Source organism: Aedes albopictus, chromosome 3 (genome assembly GCF_035046485.1).
Source record: "Aedes albopictus strain Foshan chromosome 3, AalbF5, whole genome shotgun sequence".
NCBI lineage: Eukaryota > Metazoa > Arthropoda > Insecta > Diptera > Culicidae > Aedes > Aedes albopictus.
This window is the reverse complement of record NC_085138.1, coordinates 298,380,203-298,399,001: the sequence shown is the minus strand read 5'-3', so window position 1 is coordinate 298,399,001 and position 18,799 is coordinate 298,380,203. Positions and strand designations below refer to the sequence as shown.

The window sequence follows — 18,799 nt, the reverse complement described above, 5'->3', positions numbered from 1 at the left end:
TATTGAGCTTTCCATGTTTTTTACTCTCATTGCCTTAACTGGCTATAACTTGAAAATGGTCAGACTTATCGCAGTTTTTTACCCTTATTCGAAAGATTATTGAAATTTCTATCAAATGGCATCTTTGAATCGATTGGTTTAGTTAAATAACTAAGTTTTCTAGAGCAAACTAGCTCAAAATAGTGTGTTTTAATTTGTTTTTGTCAATTATCTTTGAAACATGCGTAATAAATTCAAATTCTTTCTTTGGCAAAGTTGTGGCTCCTGTTCTACTCTACAATTCGTTCTTTGACATCAAACGTCTATCTCTTATCGTTTTCTTGCAATTTTGATTTAAACATCGCATTTCAGTTCAAAAATTTGCAACTGTCAAGGTAAGCACGTTTTTGCTCACTGTGCCGCACATTTAAATCGAAATTTCAAGAAAACGATAAGAGATAGACGTTTGATGTCAAAGAACGAATTGTAGAGTTGAACAGGAGCCACAACTTTGCCAAAGAAAAAAAATTGAATTTATTACGCATGTTTCAAAGATAAGTGACAAAAACAAATTTAAACACACTATTTTTAGCTATTTTGCTCTAGAAAACTTAGTTAATTAACTAAACCAATCAATTCAAAGATGTCATATGATAGAAAACTCAATAATCTTTTGAATAAGGGTTAAAAAATTGCGATAAGTTTGGCCATTTTCAATTTAATGCCAGTTAAGGCTATGAGAGTCAAAAACATGGGAAGTTCAATAACTACGTAACGGTTGAGATTTGACCATATGCGTAGAACAAATTTTTCACCATTTATGGTCCTCTATCACCCTTCAAAAAGTTTGCACTCACGAACCTAACACCCTGTATATACATATATACACCATTCTATTGAAAAACGATATAGTGCATCTCCGATTGTCGTGAAACTTGGTGGGCTTGTAGTTCTTCGGAAATAATTAGACCCGTATTTTATTATTTCGTCTTAGGGTGACCAATTTTCATAAGAGGTGCTCCAAAAAATCAAGGTTTTTCAAAATTAAAAATTTTCAAAAAATCGTAACTTTTGAATCATTTGACCGATTTTAAACTTTTTTTTTTTTGAAAGCTATTGAATTGTAGTTTTCAGGAAAAATACGTTAAAGGGGCTAAAATGTAAAGAGTACTATAAAATATGCAAATATATTAGTTTTTTCACGTTTTCATGGTTTCGGGACCAAAGAGGTACCCTGGTTTTATATTTTTATCAGAAAATTCAGCAAATTTGGCGTAACATATCAAAAAAACAGAAATGTATGTTGTTTTGTTTTTGAGATATGATTTTATAGAGAGTCATATATTTTAGTACTAGCCATTCTAAAATTGCTTGAAATTGCAAATTCTCATAAAACTAAGCATAGTATTGCTTTTTAAAGTGATTCCTGGTGGTTGTGGTATCCATAATATTATAAGGAATCAAAATATAATCAAATTTAACCCTAAAAGGGATACCTTCATGGCCTCAGTTTCGTCACCTCGCTGAGTATGTTCCATCAAAGACGAGCTCTGAAAGGCGCCTGGGGTCCAATGAACCCCAGGTATCCCTTTTGAGGGTTAAAAAGTATCTTGTATGGGAAAATTTGACCTTTTATTTTCAAAAAATCATATCTCAAAAACTAAAAAACATACATCTCTGATTTTTTGATATATTACGCCAAATTTCCTGAATTTTCTGATAGAAATATAAAACCAGGGTACCTCTTTGGTCCCGAGACCATGAAAACGTGAAAAAACTTATATATTTGCATATTTTATAGTACTCTTTACATTTTAGCCCCTTTAACGTATTTTTCCTACAATTCAATAGCTTTCAAACAAAAAAAGAAGTTTCAAATCGGTCAAATGGTTCAAAAGTTACGATTTTTTGAAAATTTTTAGTTTTGAATAACCTTAATTTTTTGGACCACCCTATATGAAAATTGGTCACCCTAATGACGAAATAAAAAAAAAACGGGTCTAATTATTTCCGAAGAACTACAAGCCCACCAAGTTTCACGACAGTCGGAGATGCACTATATCGTTTTTCTATGGAATGGCTGTATATGGATGAATTGAACCTTGTAGTTTTATCTGAAAGTTCGCCGAATAGCATTAGGGTCGCACACGCATACCAAATTCGTGAACGAGCTGTGAAGGCAACTCTCCACGCGGTGAATGTAAATTACATTCACGCCGTGGAGAGTTGCGTTTGCTGCCTTCTGTTGACTTTATTATTGACGCTACGCTAGTATATTGTTCTACAAAGTTTCAGGTAAAACAAAAATGAAAAAGTGCTCCATACATTAATTTTATTTCGGAAGCGAGTTATTCGCAAGTGAATGTAAATGATTGCAAATGAATGATCGCATCCTTGCCCAAAAGAAGGAATCCCAGAAATAACTCGTTGGTGTATCCCAGATGTAACTTCTAGAGGAATCCATGTAGAAATTTTTCTAGAGAAAAAACATGGAGAAATCCGGAAACGGGTATAAGAATAATAGGATATTTTGTACAGTTTGAAATAAAAAAAGAGCTACGAAGCTCTTAAACAGCTCTTAATTGTACATAAGTCTCAAATAATTCTAATAATCGACTTAGTGATTATGGGGTCTCCAGTTAGCCTATGGATCGCCAATCCGGATACGGCGGGTTCGATTCCCGTGCCGATCGGGAAAATTTTCTCGACTCCCTGGACATAGTGTATCATTGTACTTGCCTCACAATATACAAATTAATGCAATGGCAGGCAAAGAAAACCCTTCAATTAATAACTGTGGGAGTGCTCAAAGAACACTAAGTTGAAGTGAGGCAGGCTAAGTCCCATTAGGGACGTCGAGCCATAAAGAAGAAGAAGCAGAAGAAATGATTGCTATGGTATCAAAATAACCTGAAAATATCTAATCGAAGGTGGAAATGAATTACATTTGGCTAGCGCCCAATTTTGTTATACTGGCATGGCACATCTCTCCATTGTAGCTTACCTTGAATCTTGCTTTTCTATTTCTGAATTCATGTCAGTTTTTGTTAAACACAATTCAAATCTGAAATCAAATGCTGTACAATTGATCATCCGATATGTTTCTTTGCTTTTCACTTCTCATTTATCGACTACATAGACATTCACGCACCAAAACACAATCAAATGACGTGAGTAATATAATCATCCACTGCAATGTTCCATGTTGGAAAGCCTTTTGCTACTGTTTAAAATTTGTTCATCAAATAACACGTCTTTCCGAACCAATGTTTGACCTTTTTCTCTAATATCACAGAATGAATAATCTTCAGCTCTGCTTCTGAAAAAAAATTTAATTCTACTACCACAGAAACAATTGGCATTGAAGATGAATACTATCAAAATTCTACTTGTATATACATTCTTCAATCCTTCATTGCATTTTCTCTTAGTTTATAAGACCATGTTTTGAAAGCCATTTTTATTAATATTTTTAAAATTTTACTCTTGATGTAAGTAATGAATCTTGAACTAAAGTTATTATTTTCAACAGTAACCACTAGATGTGTATATGTGTGTGTTTGCGCGTTCGTTGTTTTACGATTCTGAGATGCAAGAAACCCAAAAGAACACGACATGATCTGACCTAGCCGTTGCTACCCATGTAACCGTTCGTTGATTCCGTAGATAATTTATAATTAGCGGGTAATTTACTTTCCGATAAATTGGCAGGGGCAAGCGGTGGAAAGAAATCCTCCGGATTATGTGGACTTAAGAGGTTCCACCGAATCCGACTCAGTAAGTACGACGCCGTTGTCAACCCCTCAGCTGGAAACGAGGGAGACGGTGAAGACGACCACACCCGACGAAAGCTATGGGAGTGTTGCTGACAAATGCTCTGCATCTGTGCAGCTCCCGAGCATCGGGATGCCCTCTGCAAGCGGTATCGATCGTTTCGGGGCGAGTTCCGGTGCTGCGCCGATCCTCACGTTGCCTCCTCCGCCGTCTACCGCCCCACCACCACACCTCTACGGGCTCAGTCCAAGGCTGGAGATGCGTTTGGCGCTGAATCACGACATTCTCGGCGACGAAGATTTGATCAGCTACAGCCCGGCGCCGGACCTGACTTCGATTCTCGGGCAAGACCTCTCCACATACCACCGGATGAGCGGGAAGGACATCATCATGAACCGAATCATCTCCCGGGTGAACAGCTACAACAGTATTCCGGTGGCACTGGCCAAGCATACAGCGACCACCTCCTCTACGGCCAACCACAACAGCAATCAACCGACGAGACCCAGTTCCAGCAATTCAATCTCTCCGAGCACCAGCGCCTGCCAGTCGCTGAAAAACGGAACGAGCTCATCATATCAACAAAACAATTCAAAGATGGATACTCCTACGCCCAGCCGGCGAAAAGCTCAAGATCCAGCTACCTGGAACAGTTTTGGGTCTGTGGATCGCGGTAGGTGGAACATTCCGAAACGATTTCTACATTCAAGCTAACATCGACTTCATGCACTTCCAGAAGAAAAGACTCTGTCGGACCTGGAGCGTTTAGCGAGGCGCGAGAAAGTCTACTGTATGACGCAACTGAATCAAAACGGCTCCCACCTGAAACATACAGCTAGTTTCAACAAATCCAGGACTTCCAAGCTGTGAGTAGGAAGACCTCTGCCGATGTATAAATTTTAATGTGATTTCGGTTTAATTTTCCCACAGATTCAACTTTTTGTCGCGACGAAATTCGGAGAACACTCTGCATGGGTTCTTTGGATCGTCGCGAGACAGCGGTGACGATGTTCCTACTTCCCATTCGGACTCGAGCCGGATGAACTCGCCTCGGAAGGAAAACGTAAGTGGCCACTCTTTGTCGAAAATCTAAAGAATTGGATTGCGTTATAGTTTTAGGGGCCTGTCCACAAACAACGTAGATTTGTAGAGGGAGGGGGGTTGTCTGGCCAAAGTCTAAGCTTCATACACATTTTGAAAATTCTACGAGAGAGGAGGGGGTCTGAAAAAGACAAATATACAATGGAACATCTGTAAAAAAATTACTTCCGCTTAGTTTTCTTAATTAAATTTTAAATTTAATGGGTAAACAATTTCATTTGAAATAATTGAGTTCTACCGCAATCAAGGCCGGATTTACAAATGTGGGGGCCCGGGGCCACAGCGTTGTGGGGGTTCTTTATAAAAAAAAGATAAATTTTGCCCAAAAAAACCTAAAAAATATAAACCTTTCTTACAAATATGTTAATGTAACACGCCGTTTACGACAGAAAACTTTATTTGAGTTTCATAGGAATTACTTATAAACTTCAATTAACAGCTAACCAACATCAGTACCTAACACTGAGCGGTAATCAACTAAGTCCGGTTCATCCAACAGGCTGTCGTACTCCAACAGTCTCACCGTTTTACAACCGGAGAGAGTATGTTGCATGGGTCGTTGTCCAGGGTTGAAGGTATGAAGGGGTTTCGATGTCGATGATACTTCGACTGCTACATTAATGAAGGTATTAATATAGTTGTAGAAGGTGAATCTAGAACAATAATCAGAACACCGAATTATTTGTGACAGACTTGAAATTATAGCGTAAAAGCAATGATAAAAGGAAATTATATATCGTAAAAAAATCGTTTCAAGAGTGCATCCACCACATTAGATCATAGATTTGGTCGAAATTCAAGCCAGAGTTCATGGAGAAACAGAAGAATTTATAGTTGGAATGTTCAAGAAATTTCTAGTAAAATTTGTAGCGCAATCGGTGGTGTCGTTTTTGTGAAATCCTAAGAGAATTTATATTGAATCTCTGCTGCAATCTCTGGAGTAGTTGCTGGTCGATCACCATAAAGAGAGAACACTAAAAAACAATTGTTCTAAAACGACTGTTAGGGAAGGTTTTGGCGAGTTTAAAAAAAAAAATCACATTACTCTGGTATCAAAAAGAATATTCTAATAAAAAATGTTAAAGAAATTTTAGAGGGTATTTATGATAAGATCCTAATGGAATTTTTGACTCAATTTCCAATAGAATTTTCTTTTGAATTTCTTAAAAAAATTGAGTTGAAAACCCGGACAAGTTTTTAGCCAATTTCTCCACGAATTCCTACTGAAATTTTCTCAATCAATTTCGTCAGAAGTTCGCCATGGATTCTTTCTTATTTAAGTAAGCAAATGTCTACTCAAAAAATTGAACAGAAACACTTCACAATAATTTGAATTAAATTCATGCTAGTATTCCTCTAAAAAAATATTCAACAGATTTGGTGTTCTTCGATTTAAGTAAGTCGTAAGCTCTCAAACTCAAGAGTTCCGAAAATACTTCAAAATTTTAAAAGATTCTTTCAAGAACTTTGTAGAAAATTCTTAAAAGTGATTTCAAAAGCTGCAGACAGAAAAAATAAACAAATAAATTTAGCAGGAACTTTATTTCACTGTAATTTCTAGAGGTTTGGAGTTCCTCTAGAATTAAGCCGAAGATTTTTTTGTATCAGGATATCCGGTGATTTTTCTTAAGTAAATGCACAACAAAAATTAAATGGAAATAAACTTTGAAGGCAAAATTTTAAATTTCGTAAAAATAAGAACAAATATTAGCAGACTAATTTAAAAGAATCACATACATCTTGCGAGTAGTCAAATATCAAATTAAGAGAAAATTCTTGCACTTCCTTTTTTTTCTTGCTTCAGGAATCTCAAAACGTATTTATGGATGAATAGCAAAACGAATTCCTAGAAGAATCTCTGAAGGAAGTCCAGAATTAATAACATGAGAAATCTCCGAAAGAATTCCTGTAGAATTCACTAAAGGAATTCGTAAAGAAATCTTCGAAGAAAATGCTCCAGCACTCAGTAAAGCAAATCCCGAAGGAATCCTTGAAAGAATATATGGGAGAATCCTTTAAGAAATTCTTCGAGGAATCCCTGAAGAAATTCATGGATGAATCCTTGAGGGTATTCATGGAGAATCTTCAAGGATTATTGAAAAAAATTTTGGTAAAATCTTTAAAAGATTTCCTTTGGAAATATCTGAAGGAGTTGCTGCAGGAATCACTGAATGAATTCCTGAAGGAATCTCTGGAGGAATTCCGAAGGAATTCCTGGAGAAATTCCCGAAGGAATTCCTGGAGAAATTCCTGAAGGAATTCCTGAAGAATTTCCTGAAAGAATTCCTGAAGAAATTCCTGAAGGAGCTCCTGAAGAAATTCCTGAAGGAATTCCTGGAGAAATTACTGAAGGAATTCCTGGAGAAATTCCTGAAGACATTCCTAGAGAAATTCCTGAAGAAATTCCTGGTGGAATCCTTGGAGAGAATTCCTGGGAAAATTTCTGAAGCAACCCATGGTAGAATCCCTGAAGGAATTCCTGGAGGAATCCCTGGAGGAATTCCTGTAGGAATCCCTGAGGGAATTCCTGGAAGTATCCCTGAAGGAATTCCTGGAGGAATCCCTGCAGAAATTCCTGGAGGAATCTCTGAGGGAATTCCTGGAGGAATTCCTGAAAGAATCCCTGAAGGAATTCCTGGAGGAATCCCTGAAGGAATTCCTGGAGGAATCCCTGAAGGAATTCCTGGAGGAATCCCTGAAGGAATTCCTGGAGGAATCCCTGAAGGAATTCCTGGAGGAATCCCTGAAGCAATTCCTGGAGGAATCCCTAAAAGAATTCCTGGAGGAATCCCTACGGGAATTCCTGCAGGAATCCCCGAAGGAATTCCTGCAGGAATCCCCGAAGGAATTCCTGGAGGAATCCCTGAAGGAATTCCTGGAGGAATCCCTGAAGGAATTCCTGGAGGAATCCCTGAAAAAAATTCTGGAGGAATCCCTGAAAGAATTTCTGTAGGAATCCCTGAAGGAATTCCTGGAGGAATCCCTGAAGGAATTCCTGGAGGAATCCCTGAAGGAATTCCTGTAGGAATCCCTGAAGGATTTCCTGTAGGAATCCCTGAAGGAATTCCTGTAGGAATCCCTGAAGGAATTCCTGGAGGATTCCCTGAAGGAATTCCTGGAGGAATCCCTGAAAGAATTCCCGGAGGACTCCTTCCTGGAGGAAACCCTGAGGGAATTCCTGGAGGAATCCCCGAAGGAATTCGTGGAGAAATCCTCGAAGGAATTCCTGAAAGAAACTCCTGGAGGAATCCTTGAAGAAATTCACGTAGGAATCACAGAAGGAATTGCAGTAACAATCCCTGAAGCAATTCCTGGAGGAATCCCTTGAGGAATTTCTGGAGGAATCCCTGAAGGATTTTCTGGAGGAATCTCTAGAAAAATTCCTGAAGGAATCCCTGAAGGAATTCCTGGAGACATCCCTGGACGAATTTCTGTAGGAATCCCCAAAAGAATTCCTGGAGGTATCACTGAAGGAATCCCTGGAAGAATCCTTGAATAAATTCCTTGAGGAATCCCTGAAGGAATTCTTGGAGGAATTTCCGAAGGTATTTCTGGAAAAATCTCTGATGGAATTTCTAGAAGAATCCCTGAAGATATTCGTGAAGGAATCCCTAAAAGAATTCCTGAAGAAATCCCTGAAGAAATTCCTGGAGGAATCCCCGGAGGAATTCCTGATGAATCACTGAAGGAATTCCTGGAAGCATCCATGAGGGAATTCCTGTAGGAATCCCTGCAGGAATTCCTGCAGGAATTCCTGCAGGAATTCCTGGAGGAAGCTCTGCAGGAATTCATGGAGGAATCCCTGCGGGAATTACTGGAGGAATCCTTGCGGAAATTCCTGAAGGAATTCCTGCGGAAATTCCTGCAGGAATCACTGAAGGAATTCCTGCAGGAATCACTGAAGGAATTCCTGGAAGCATCCATGAGGGAATTATTGGAGGAATCACTGCGGGAATTCCTGGAGGAATCCCTGAAGGATTTTCTGGAGGAATCCCTGCGGGAATTCCTGGAGGAATCCCTGCGGAAATTCCTGGAGGAATTACTGCGGAAATTTCTGGAAGAATTTCTGCGGAAATTCCTGGAGGAATTCCTGCGGAAATTCTTGGAGGAATCCCTGCGGAAATTCCTGGAGGAATTCCTGTGGAAATTCCTGGAGGAATTCCTGCGGAAATTTCTGGAGGAATTCCTGCAGAAATTCCTGGAGGAATTCCTGCGGGAATTCCAGGAGGAATCCTCCAGGAATTCCCGCAGGGATTCCTCCAGGAATTCCCGCAGGGATTCCTCCAGGAATCCCTCTGGAGGAATCCCTGCGGGAACTCCTGGAGGAATCCCTGCGGGAACTCCTGGAGGAATCCCTGCGGGAACTCCTGGAGGAATCCCTGCGGGAAGTCCTGGAGGAATCCCTGCGGGAACTCCTGGAGGAATCCCTGCGGGAACTCCTGGAGGAATCCCTGCGGGAACTCCTGGAGAAATCCCTGCGGAAACTCCTGGAGGAATCCCTGCGGGAACTCCTGGAGGAATCCCTGCGGGAACTCCTGGAGGAATCCCTGCGGGAACTCCTGGAGGAATCCCTGCGGGAACTCCTGGAGGAATCCCTGCGGGAACTCCTGGAGAAATCTCTGCGGGAATTCCTGGAGGAATCCCTGCGGGAATTCCTGGAGGAATCCCTGCGGGAATTCCTGGAGGAATCCCTTTTTTTTTTTTTTTCCTCCCCTGTTGGGGAATTTAAGCCACTGCGTCCAATAAGCTGAACTTTTGTGGCATGTCCCGTTTTGATATTCGCATCTAGCCAGCTAATTACCATGTGTCAAGTAATCAGCTTCTGCCACGACGCGTCGTCTCCCAGTCAGGTGCAATGGAATTAATAAACCCCAAGACCTTCCCAGGTTCTGCAGACCAGATCTCACTGGGTTGCAAGCAACCACTATTTAGAAATCTTTGCCTGCGCATGTATAAAGCACCACAACTGCAAAGCAGATGTTCCGAGGTTTCACGTTCCGTATTACAGAAACGACAGATATCACTCTGAATCTGGCCAATATTTTTCAAGTGATACCTGCTCGGACAGTGTCCAGTTACTAGGCCAGTGTATGTACATAGAGCTCTCTTGTTGAGCTCTAAGAGCTTTTTGGTTTTATAAGCATTTGGTGTTATAAATCGTTTTGACTGACTGCAATTTTTGACGTCCATCCAATTGGATATCACCCTCTGCTCAGCCCAGCGTTTCAGGTCCATTTTAATTGTACAGTTTGATATACCACAGAATGGTTCTAGGCCAGCAAACTGTAAATTGGAACCACTTTTAGCAAGCTCGTCTGCCATTTCATTCCCTTCAATGCCGCAGTGACCTGGAACCCAGTATAAGTTTACTGAGTTCCCTTGGCACAGCCTGCGCAGTGAAAGAATGCATTCCCAGACAAGCTTTGAAGTACATTTGTAAGCGCACAATGCTTTTAGTGCAGCTTGACTATCTGAGAAAATACAAATATTTGCATATCTGTATTTTCTCTCAAGGCAGATATTTGCGCATTTCAAAATAGCAAGAACCTCTGCTTGAAACACCGTAGGATAGTGTCCCATCGCCACTGATGTTTGTATTCCAGGGCCGTAGATTCCTGCTCCCGTTTTTATTCCAACTTTTGAGCCATCTGTATAGAATTTGATTGATCCTTGACGAACAGTGGGACCTCCGACATCCCAATCTGCACGAGTTGTTTCGTGCAACTTGTAAGGAACATCATGGTTCTCCACAGGTTTCATCCAGTCTTTAATCATTTTCATTACTGGCCTATTTTGGAAGTATTGTGAAATGCTCAGGTGACCTACAAGATCACCTGGCATAAACTTTTCAACTCGTTCAAGTCTCAGCAATTCCTTTTCTGCTTCTAATTGCACGTACTCGTGCAAAGGTAGCAGATTGAGAATCGCATCTAAAGCTTTTGATGGAGTGCTTCGCATCGCTCCTGTAACAGCAATGGACGCAAGACGTTGAATTTTCGCAAGCTTTGATTGCGTGGTAGCCTCTTTTGTTTTTGGCCACCAGACAAACGAAGCATACGTCACTTTTGGGTGGATTATGGCAGTATAAATCCACACTATCATTTTTGGTTTCAAGCCCCACTTCCTGCCAATAGTTTTGGAGCATAACCAGAACGAACTTGTTGCCTTACCGATCACGGACTCAATTTGAGCATTCCAGTTCAGTTTGGCATCCAGAATCAAACCTAAGTATTTGACTCGATCACTAGGATGAATTTGTATCCCTCCAAGCCGAAAGGCTTTTAGGTTGATCTTCCTTCTCCTAGTGAAAGGGACAATTACGACTTTTGACGGGTTGATGCTAAGGCCCTCCTTAATACACCATGAATGTGTATAGTTTAGGGCCCTTTGCATTCTCTCCGAAACAGTTTCGTCATACTTTCCTCTCACTATTATGACTATATCGTCTGCAAAGCCCACAACTTCGAAACCTCTTTCCTTCAAGCTTCTTAGAAGATCATCTACAACTAAGGACCACATTAGTGGTGAGAGGACTCCTCCTTGAGGGCAACCCTTTGTTGCCCTTACTGTAATAGAAGAACTTCCCAGCTCAGAGGTGATTTCTCTTTTTGCAAGCACAGTATGAATCCAATGTATGATACATTGGTCGAAGTTTTTATTCTCCATGGCACGCTTCATAGATGAATAGGAGGCATTATCAAATGCTCCTTCTATATCTAAAAAGGCGCATAGAGCTATTTCTTTTGCTGAAAACGTTTTTTCCACCTTTGTTACTAGCGAGTGAAGTGCCGTAACCGTTGACTTACCAGATTGATAAGCAAACTGGAAGTCAGACAGGGGATGCTCTTTTATGTAAGAAGAATTGATAAAATCCTTCAAAGCCTTTTCCATAGTCTTCAACAAAACTGAAGAAAGACTTATTGGTCTATATGCTTTCGGATCCATTTTATCTCGTTTCCCCCTTTTCGGGATAAAGATAACTTTTACAAGTCTCCATTTTGATGGAACGAAATTCAATCTCAAACTAGCCTTGAACATCTCAATTAGTGATGGAACCAACACCGCTTCTCCGTTTTGAATCAGTGCTGGAAATATCCCATCAACTCCTGCAGATTTAAAAGGCTGAAAAGATCTTATCGCATTTTCCACTCTGGCCTTCGTGAAGATTTCATCAGCTAAATCTGAGGCGGTGTTTACTGTACTATTTGACTCCATTGAGTTTATACTAGCACATCCTTCACCTTTCAGAGATATAGTATCATTGGAATCCACACTTAGAACCGAACCTGGAAAATGGGTTTCCATCATTAAATCCAAAGTTTCACGAGGAGTTTTGGTAAAAGCTCCATCGTCACGCTTCAGATTTCCCAATTCATTTGCATGATCTTTTGCAAGCGTTTTTTGTAGTCTAGCAACTACAGGAGTACTGTTTATGTTTTCACATGTCAGCTCCCAAGATTTTCTTTTCGATTTTCGTATTTCGTTGTTGTAATCAGCCAGGGCTTTCCTGTACTGAGTCCAATCTCCCGTTTGTTTCGCTCTATTGAACATTTTACGAGAAAATTTTCTTAGGCGATCCAGTTTAAAGTTCCACCATGGCACGTCTCTAGTAGAAGACGATTGTATGGTGGGACAACTGCTGTTAAAGGAATTGATGATACTTTCATTTACTCTTTGAGAAAATGATTCCAACTTTTGGGTTGAATCGATAGTTTCCCCCATTGTAAATGAATGCGAATTCAACAATTCTACATATTGATCCCAGTTTGTCTTCCTGGGATTTCTAAATGCAGTTCTAGAATAATCTCCACCGCTCCAATTGAAGATTATGTGTTTATGATCAGATAGAGAAATCTCATCTGACACGTGCCAGTTTGTGATCTTGTCAAAGATTGCAGCGTTGCACAGTGTTAGATCCAAGACCTCTTGTCTGATTGCATTTAAGAAAGTAGGTTTATCACCATTATTACAAATGTCTATATTGTTCGAAGACAGATACTCTAATAGTGACTCACCTCGACTGTTAATATCCGTACTACCCCAAACCGTGTGATGCGCATTGGCGTCACAGCCAATGATAAACGATTTGTTGTTTTCTTTACAGAATTGAACGAATGATGCGATCTCAGGAGGAGGTACCTCAGGAACATCACCAGGAAAGTAAGCTGAAGCCACAGCGATCTCAGTTTTACCCCTAGTGGTTGGTACCTCTACCATGACCGCAACAATGTCCCTTCTGATAAACTCTGTAATAGGATAACATTTTAACGTTTTACGTACTAGGACAGCAGTTCTGGGAGAATCTTGTTGCTCATCATAAAATAGTTTACTATTTTGTGTCAGAACACCAAGAATCTTTCGTTTATTGGACCATGGCTCTTGAATAAGCGCCACTTCCAGTCCTTCTTTTTTAAACCTTCGACTCAACACAGCAGAAGCACCTTTTGCGTGATGAAGGTTTACCTGTACAAATTTGATTCCAGTCATAAAAATATACATTTACCCACTTTTATTAAGCCTCGGAATTGAGACGTAAGAAAAGTAGCCTATTATCCCGGAGACAAATTAGGTCCACTGCGTCATTGCTCCGTTTAACACAGTAAGGGCAAAAATACTGTGGAGGGTGCCCTGGTACTCCACAGGCACCGTTAGCGGCTAGGTTTTTATTAGACCCCCCTAACCATTCATTCCTAGGCACGGTACGCATTAAGCCGCTTGACACCATGAATTAGGGGTCACCTGTTAGTGGACTCTTACCACCGGAACAGACGGTCCGTAGTGTTATTCTTAGCCAGTTGAAGGAACTGCTACCGACACTACACGGCTATCTAGGCTGATCGGGAATAGAAATTAATATTGATGATCAACTTCTTTCGAGCCCGAACAGCCGGTTGGAGGAATCCCTGCGGGAACTCCTGGAGAAATCCCTGCGTGAATTCCTGGAGGAATCCCTGCGGGAATTCCTGGAGGAATCCCTGCGGGAATTCCTGGAGGAATTTCTGCGGAAATTCCTGGAGGAATCCCTGCGGGAATTCCTGGAGGAATCCCTGCGGGAATTCCAGGAGGAATCCCTGCGGGAACTCCTGGAGAAATCCCTGCGTGAATTCCTGGAGGAATCCCTGCGGGAATTCCTGGAGGAATCCCTGCGGGAATTCCTGGAGGAATCCCTGCGGGAATTCCTGGAGGAATTTCTGCGGGAATTCCTGGAGGAATTTCTGCGGGAATTCCTGGAGGAATCCCTGCGGGAACTCCTGGAGGAATCCCTGCGGGAACTCCTGGAGGAATCCCTGCGGGAACTCCTGGAGGAATCCCTGCGGGAATTCCTGGAGGAATCCCTGCGGAAATTTCTGGAGGAATTCCTGCGGGAATTCCTGGAGGAAACCCTGCGGGAATTCCTGGAGGAAACCGGGAATTCTTGGAGGAATCCCTGCGGGAATTCCTGGAGGAATCCCTGTGGGAATTCCTGGAGGAATCTCTGTGGGAATTCCTGGAGGAATCCCTGCAGAAATTCCTGGAGGAATCCCTGTAGGAATTCCTGGAGGAATCCCTGTGGGAATTCCTGGAGAAATCCCTTTGGGAATTCCTGGAGGAATCCCTGCGGGAATTCCTGGAGGAATCCCTGCGGGAATTCCTGGAGGAATCCCTGCGGGAATTCCTGCAGGAATCCCTGCGGGAATTCCTGGAGGAATCCCCGAAGGAATTCCTGGAGGAATCCCCGAAGGAATTCCTGCAGGAATCCCCGAAGGAATTCCTGCAGGAATCCCCGAAGGAATTTGTTTCAAAAATAAAAGAAATTAATTATTACATAGTATTAACACTGCACGATACACATAGAACCTTACAAATGCACAAATAAGAGACATCACAAGTTGACGCAACACAACACATAACATAAATGTGCCCTGTTATCCAGATGGATAACTCCTTCCGATCACAGGATGACGAGGTTTCATTTATTGGTTTGGGTCCATCAGTCATCCTGGAATTGTATTTTAGTTGGCATTTTGCCTTTTAGTTCACAGCATTTGTTGCTGTGTTCATAGCTTGGTTTTGTCTAGGACAACTAATCCTAATCGGGCCTCCCGTTTCTGGTTTCGATACTAGAGCTCTATGACTTGAAGTCTGTGTCAGGGAAAGGTTTACGTATCTAGTACTTAATCGCGGCCCGAAATGGCCTGAATGTTGGCAATCGAAATAGGATTGCACTTCATTGGCCTCTATCCTGCCAGAACCCTATAAATGTTAATTAATACTAGGGTAATATTTACAAGTTAAAATTCAACATGTAGCACAAGGAACGAACGAATATTGAACTTTAAACACATTAAACAATTATTCTGTCTTATTATTGTAACAAATATTTATACCCGTAACAAATTCCTGGAGGAATCCCCGAAGGAATTCCTGGAGGAATCCCCGAAGAAATTCCTGGAGGAATCCCCGAAGGAATTCCTGAAGGAATCCCCGAAGGAATTCCTGAAGGAATCCCCGAAGGAATTCCTGGAGGAATCCCCGAATGTATTCCTGGAGGAATGAATCCCAGGAGAAATTCCTGAAGGAAACCCCGAAGGAATGCCTGGAGGAATCCCCGAAGGAATTCCTGGAGGAATACCTGAAGGATTTCCTGGAGGAATCCTCCAAGGAATTCATGGAGGAATCCCCGAAAGAATTCCTGGAGGAATATCTGAAGGAATTCCTGTAGAAACCTCTGAAGGAGTTCCTGTAGGAATCCCTGAAGGTGTAAGAATTTCTGAAGGATTTCCTGTGGCAATCTCTGTAGGAATTTCTGGAGGAATCCCCGAAGGTCTTCCTGTAGAAACGTCTGAAGGCATTCCTATAGGAATTCCTGAGAGAATTTCTGTAGGAATCTCTGTAGGAATTCCTATGGGAATCTCTGAATGAATTCCTGTAGAAATTCCTGAAGAAACTCCTGGTGGAATCTCTGAAGGAATTCATGAAAGAATGCCTCGAGGAATTTCTGAGGGAATCTATGAGGGAATTCATGGATACATCCCTGAAAAAATTCTTGGAGGCATCCTTGAAAGATTTTTTGAAGGAATCTCTGGAGAAATTTTTGGTCGAATCTATGGAGGAATTTCCTAATGAGTCTCTGTAGAAATTACAAAATGATTCTTTGAAGAAATTTTCTGGAGGAACCCTGCAGAAATTTTTGAACGAATTCTTGGAGGAATTTCTGGAGGAATTCTGGAGAAAAAAATGGACGAAAGAACCACCAAAACAATATGTAGATCAATTTCAAGAGGAATCCCTAGACGAATCCTTAGATGAATTCCTAGAGAAATCCCAGGATGCATTCCTGGTATTCTGCAGGATTCTGGAGAATTCTTCAGAGGAATCTCCATAAAAGTTCTCGGACGATTACCCACAGAAAACTCCAGAAGAAGTGCTGAGAATTTTCTAGATGAGTTTCAGAAATAAGTAACCCCCTAGATAAATTTGTGAAAATAGACTCAGAGAAGTTCTCGTTGAATTCGCCAAAGGGATTTTAGAAGGAATCCTCAGAAGAATTCCTGGACGAATCCTCTGAGGATTTCTTGAACGAATACTTAGATAAATTTCTTGAGGAATCGTTAGAGTAACTTCCAGCGGGATTCTTACCAAATAATTTGGTGGAATCACTAGAAGAATTCCTGAAAAAATCGCCAAATACATTCCAGGAGTAAAGCCCACATTAATTGGTGATGTTCTTTACTTTGTGTTTGCATGTTTTAAAAAGTAGTGCATATTTTAAAAATGCAACAAGTAGTAATTCAATAAACATTATTTCCATCCATTCCAGGACAAATCACTAGACCGACGTTTCTGGAAACAACTGAGCAAACGACGACGTGGCAGTCTGACCGAGGTCACTGCCAATGGCCCTTGAACATCGAGCACAGTGGCATCGCCTAACCCCCGAATACCCTATCCACCTACGAGCTCCATCCTGGTCCTGCAGGATCGACACCACAGTAAAGGGACAACTTCGATCCGGATTTCGATTTCTGAACAGTAAATAAGTAATACGCTAAGTAAACCTAACTACCTAACAAGTTTTAGCAAATATCTCGCACTATAAGAATCTTTCAGATTAGTTCGTTCGTAGATAGTATGAAATATTACCTAGTCAACCAAGAGTAATGCAAACCGTTCGTTATGACTTTTTGTCCTGTTTGTAACCCCCACTCCCCAATGCATACTGTCGTCTGTCCGAAGTGTTGTGTTTTTCTATGAGTAGCAATTTATGGAGTAATGTGTTAGCAGGAGTACACCTTCCAAGCTCCAGGCAGTAGTTGGGATTGGATTGAGTAATAAGTATTGGTCAAAGGTAAATTGATAATCATGGTTGAAATTAGGGCAACTAAATGGCAAATTTTCAGAGAAAAAAAATGTAGGATTCGGAGCACAATAATTAGGATTTAGGTAAAGTGAACATATTACAAAGCCGGCTTCGAAACACCGAGGAAGACAGCAAATGTAGAGCAACAATTAAGCGAATCAATTCGTGATAGTAGGTAATAAATGATAGTTTAGTTGTTTATTTGGTTATAGTACAACCGGCAGTTAACTTTATCCAACCTTGGGAGAGTTTTGATGATACCGTAGTTTAGGAGTGAAAAGCGTTTTTCCTAGTGTATATATTTTTATCTATGGATTTTAAAATACACAATTTGTTACAAGAACTCGCATGAATCAAATACGAATACAAAACTTACAGGAAGCAGGAGACATTAGTCATTGCAGTGATATACAGAATGATATGATTATTGGTGGTTTTAGGCGAAGTTATATTGAGTCATTGTCGTACACTAGCATCCTCCTTGAGAAGAAATGACAGAAATTACGGATTTGAGTATAACTCATTTGCTTGGTAATACTGCCCCTTCTACACATGATTGTTCCATGTACATATGGATTGCCATACAATATGGAATAATTATGCGGTGGACGACTGAATTTGTGACAAAGGAGTTCGCTCCAAAAAAAAAGGTGAGCCCTGAGAATCTACATATATTTCAACGTGACTAGGCCGTTCTAAAAATACCGAAAAAAACGGTTCTCGAAAGTACATCAAGCATTGAAATTCTGTCAAATAATCAAAATCAACAATGTTATACTCAAACGCGTATGTTTCTCATCTCTCAGGGGCTAGTATTTGCAGCGATTTGATCACATTTGACTGTGGTTTTATTGAAGTTCACAATTTTATCTTGTAATGATGAATGTCAATGTGAATTAGAAAATTTTAGGTTTCTGTTAGATGTAGCTCTTCACAGCAGGTCAATTCGATGCCATCAATAAGTAAAACGGGTCCCGTCCTAACATTTTTTGTAACGAAAGTTTTGCACCTTTCCATTCAAGACGGCACACTGGTCCGCAGAAAAATGCCAAAGAATTCAGTTTTCACTCAAACGTCCAGCATAAGTTGCAATTCCGTCGAATTTATTTTATTTCCCTTGTGTAATTAGACGTCACAATTTTAAAATACCAATTTCACCAACAACCAAAATAATCTTAACGAACACGTACTTTTTAAAGTTTCCATCTTGAGACAAGTAAAATAAAATAGATTACGGAAAACGCCAAATCGCGCAGCTTTACCTAACAGATTTAAAACGATCATTCAGTCTTTTTCATAGATAAATAAGAATTCATTGGATCGAAAACGTACATCAGGAGATGCAACTCAATAGCATAATTACATTCACCAGCAAATCAAAATCTTTGCAATTTTATCTAACTCTAAAACGAACGTATTACGAACGGAGAAGTGCGAACAAAATAGGCAACGTAGGACACATTAGTAAAAATTGTATGGTAACTTTCTGCAGATTTCAAACACTGATTCGAAAATGAACAAAAAACACGTGAAAGTAAGCAACAATGCACTAGATGAAAGATTTTCGAAACAGATCAAGTATTTTGCCTTATCGAATCATATAGT

The 18,799-nt window shown here is 40.5% G+C and overlaps 1 protein-coding gene across 1 annotated transcript in view; it reads left to right on the top strand.

The window, feature by feature from the left end:
- LOC109414805 (serine-rich adhesin for platelets) overlaps nucleotides 1-18,471 on the top strand; it is a 96,879-nt gene extending 78,408 nt beyond the window's left edge. Inside the window, exons 16-19 of the mRNA XM_062842200.1 lie at nucleotides 3,691-4,426; nucleotides 4,490-4,619; nucleotides 4,684-4,816; nucleotides 16,655-18,471. Of these exons, the coding sequence (XP_062698184.1) occupies nucleotides 3,691-4,426; nucleotides 4,490-4,619; nucleotides 4,684-4,816; nucleotides 16,655-16,741 (1,086 nt within the window). The 3' untranslated portion in view covers nucleotides 16,742-18,471. The remainder of the gene's footprint in view (nucleotides 1-3,690; nucleotides 4,427-4,489; nucleotides 4,620-4,683; nucleotides 4,817-16,654) is intronic.
- Nucleotides 18,472-18,799: the final 328 nt, after the last annotated feature.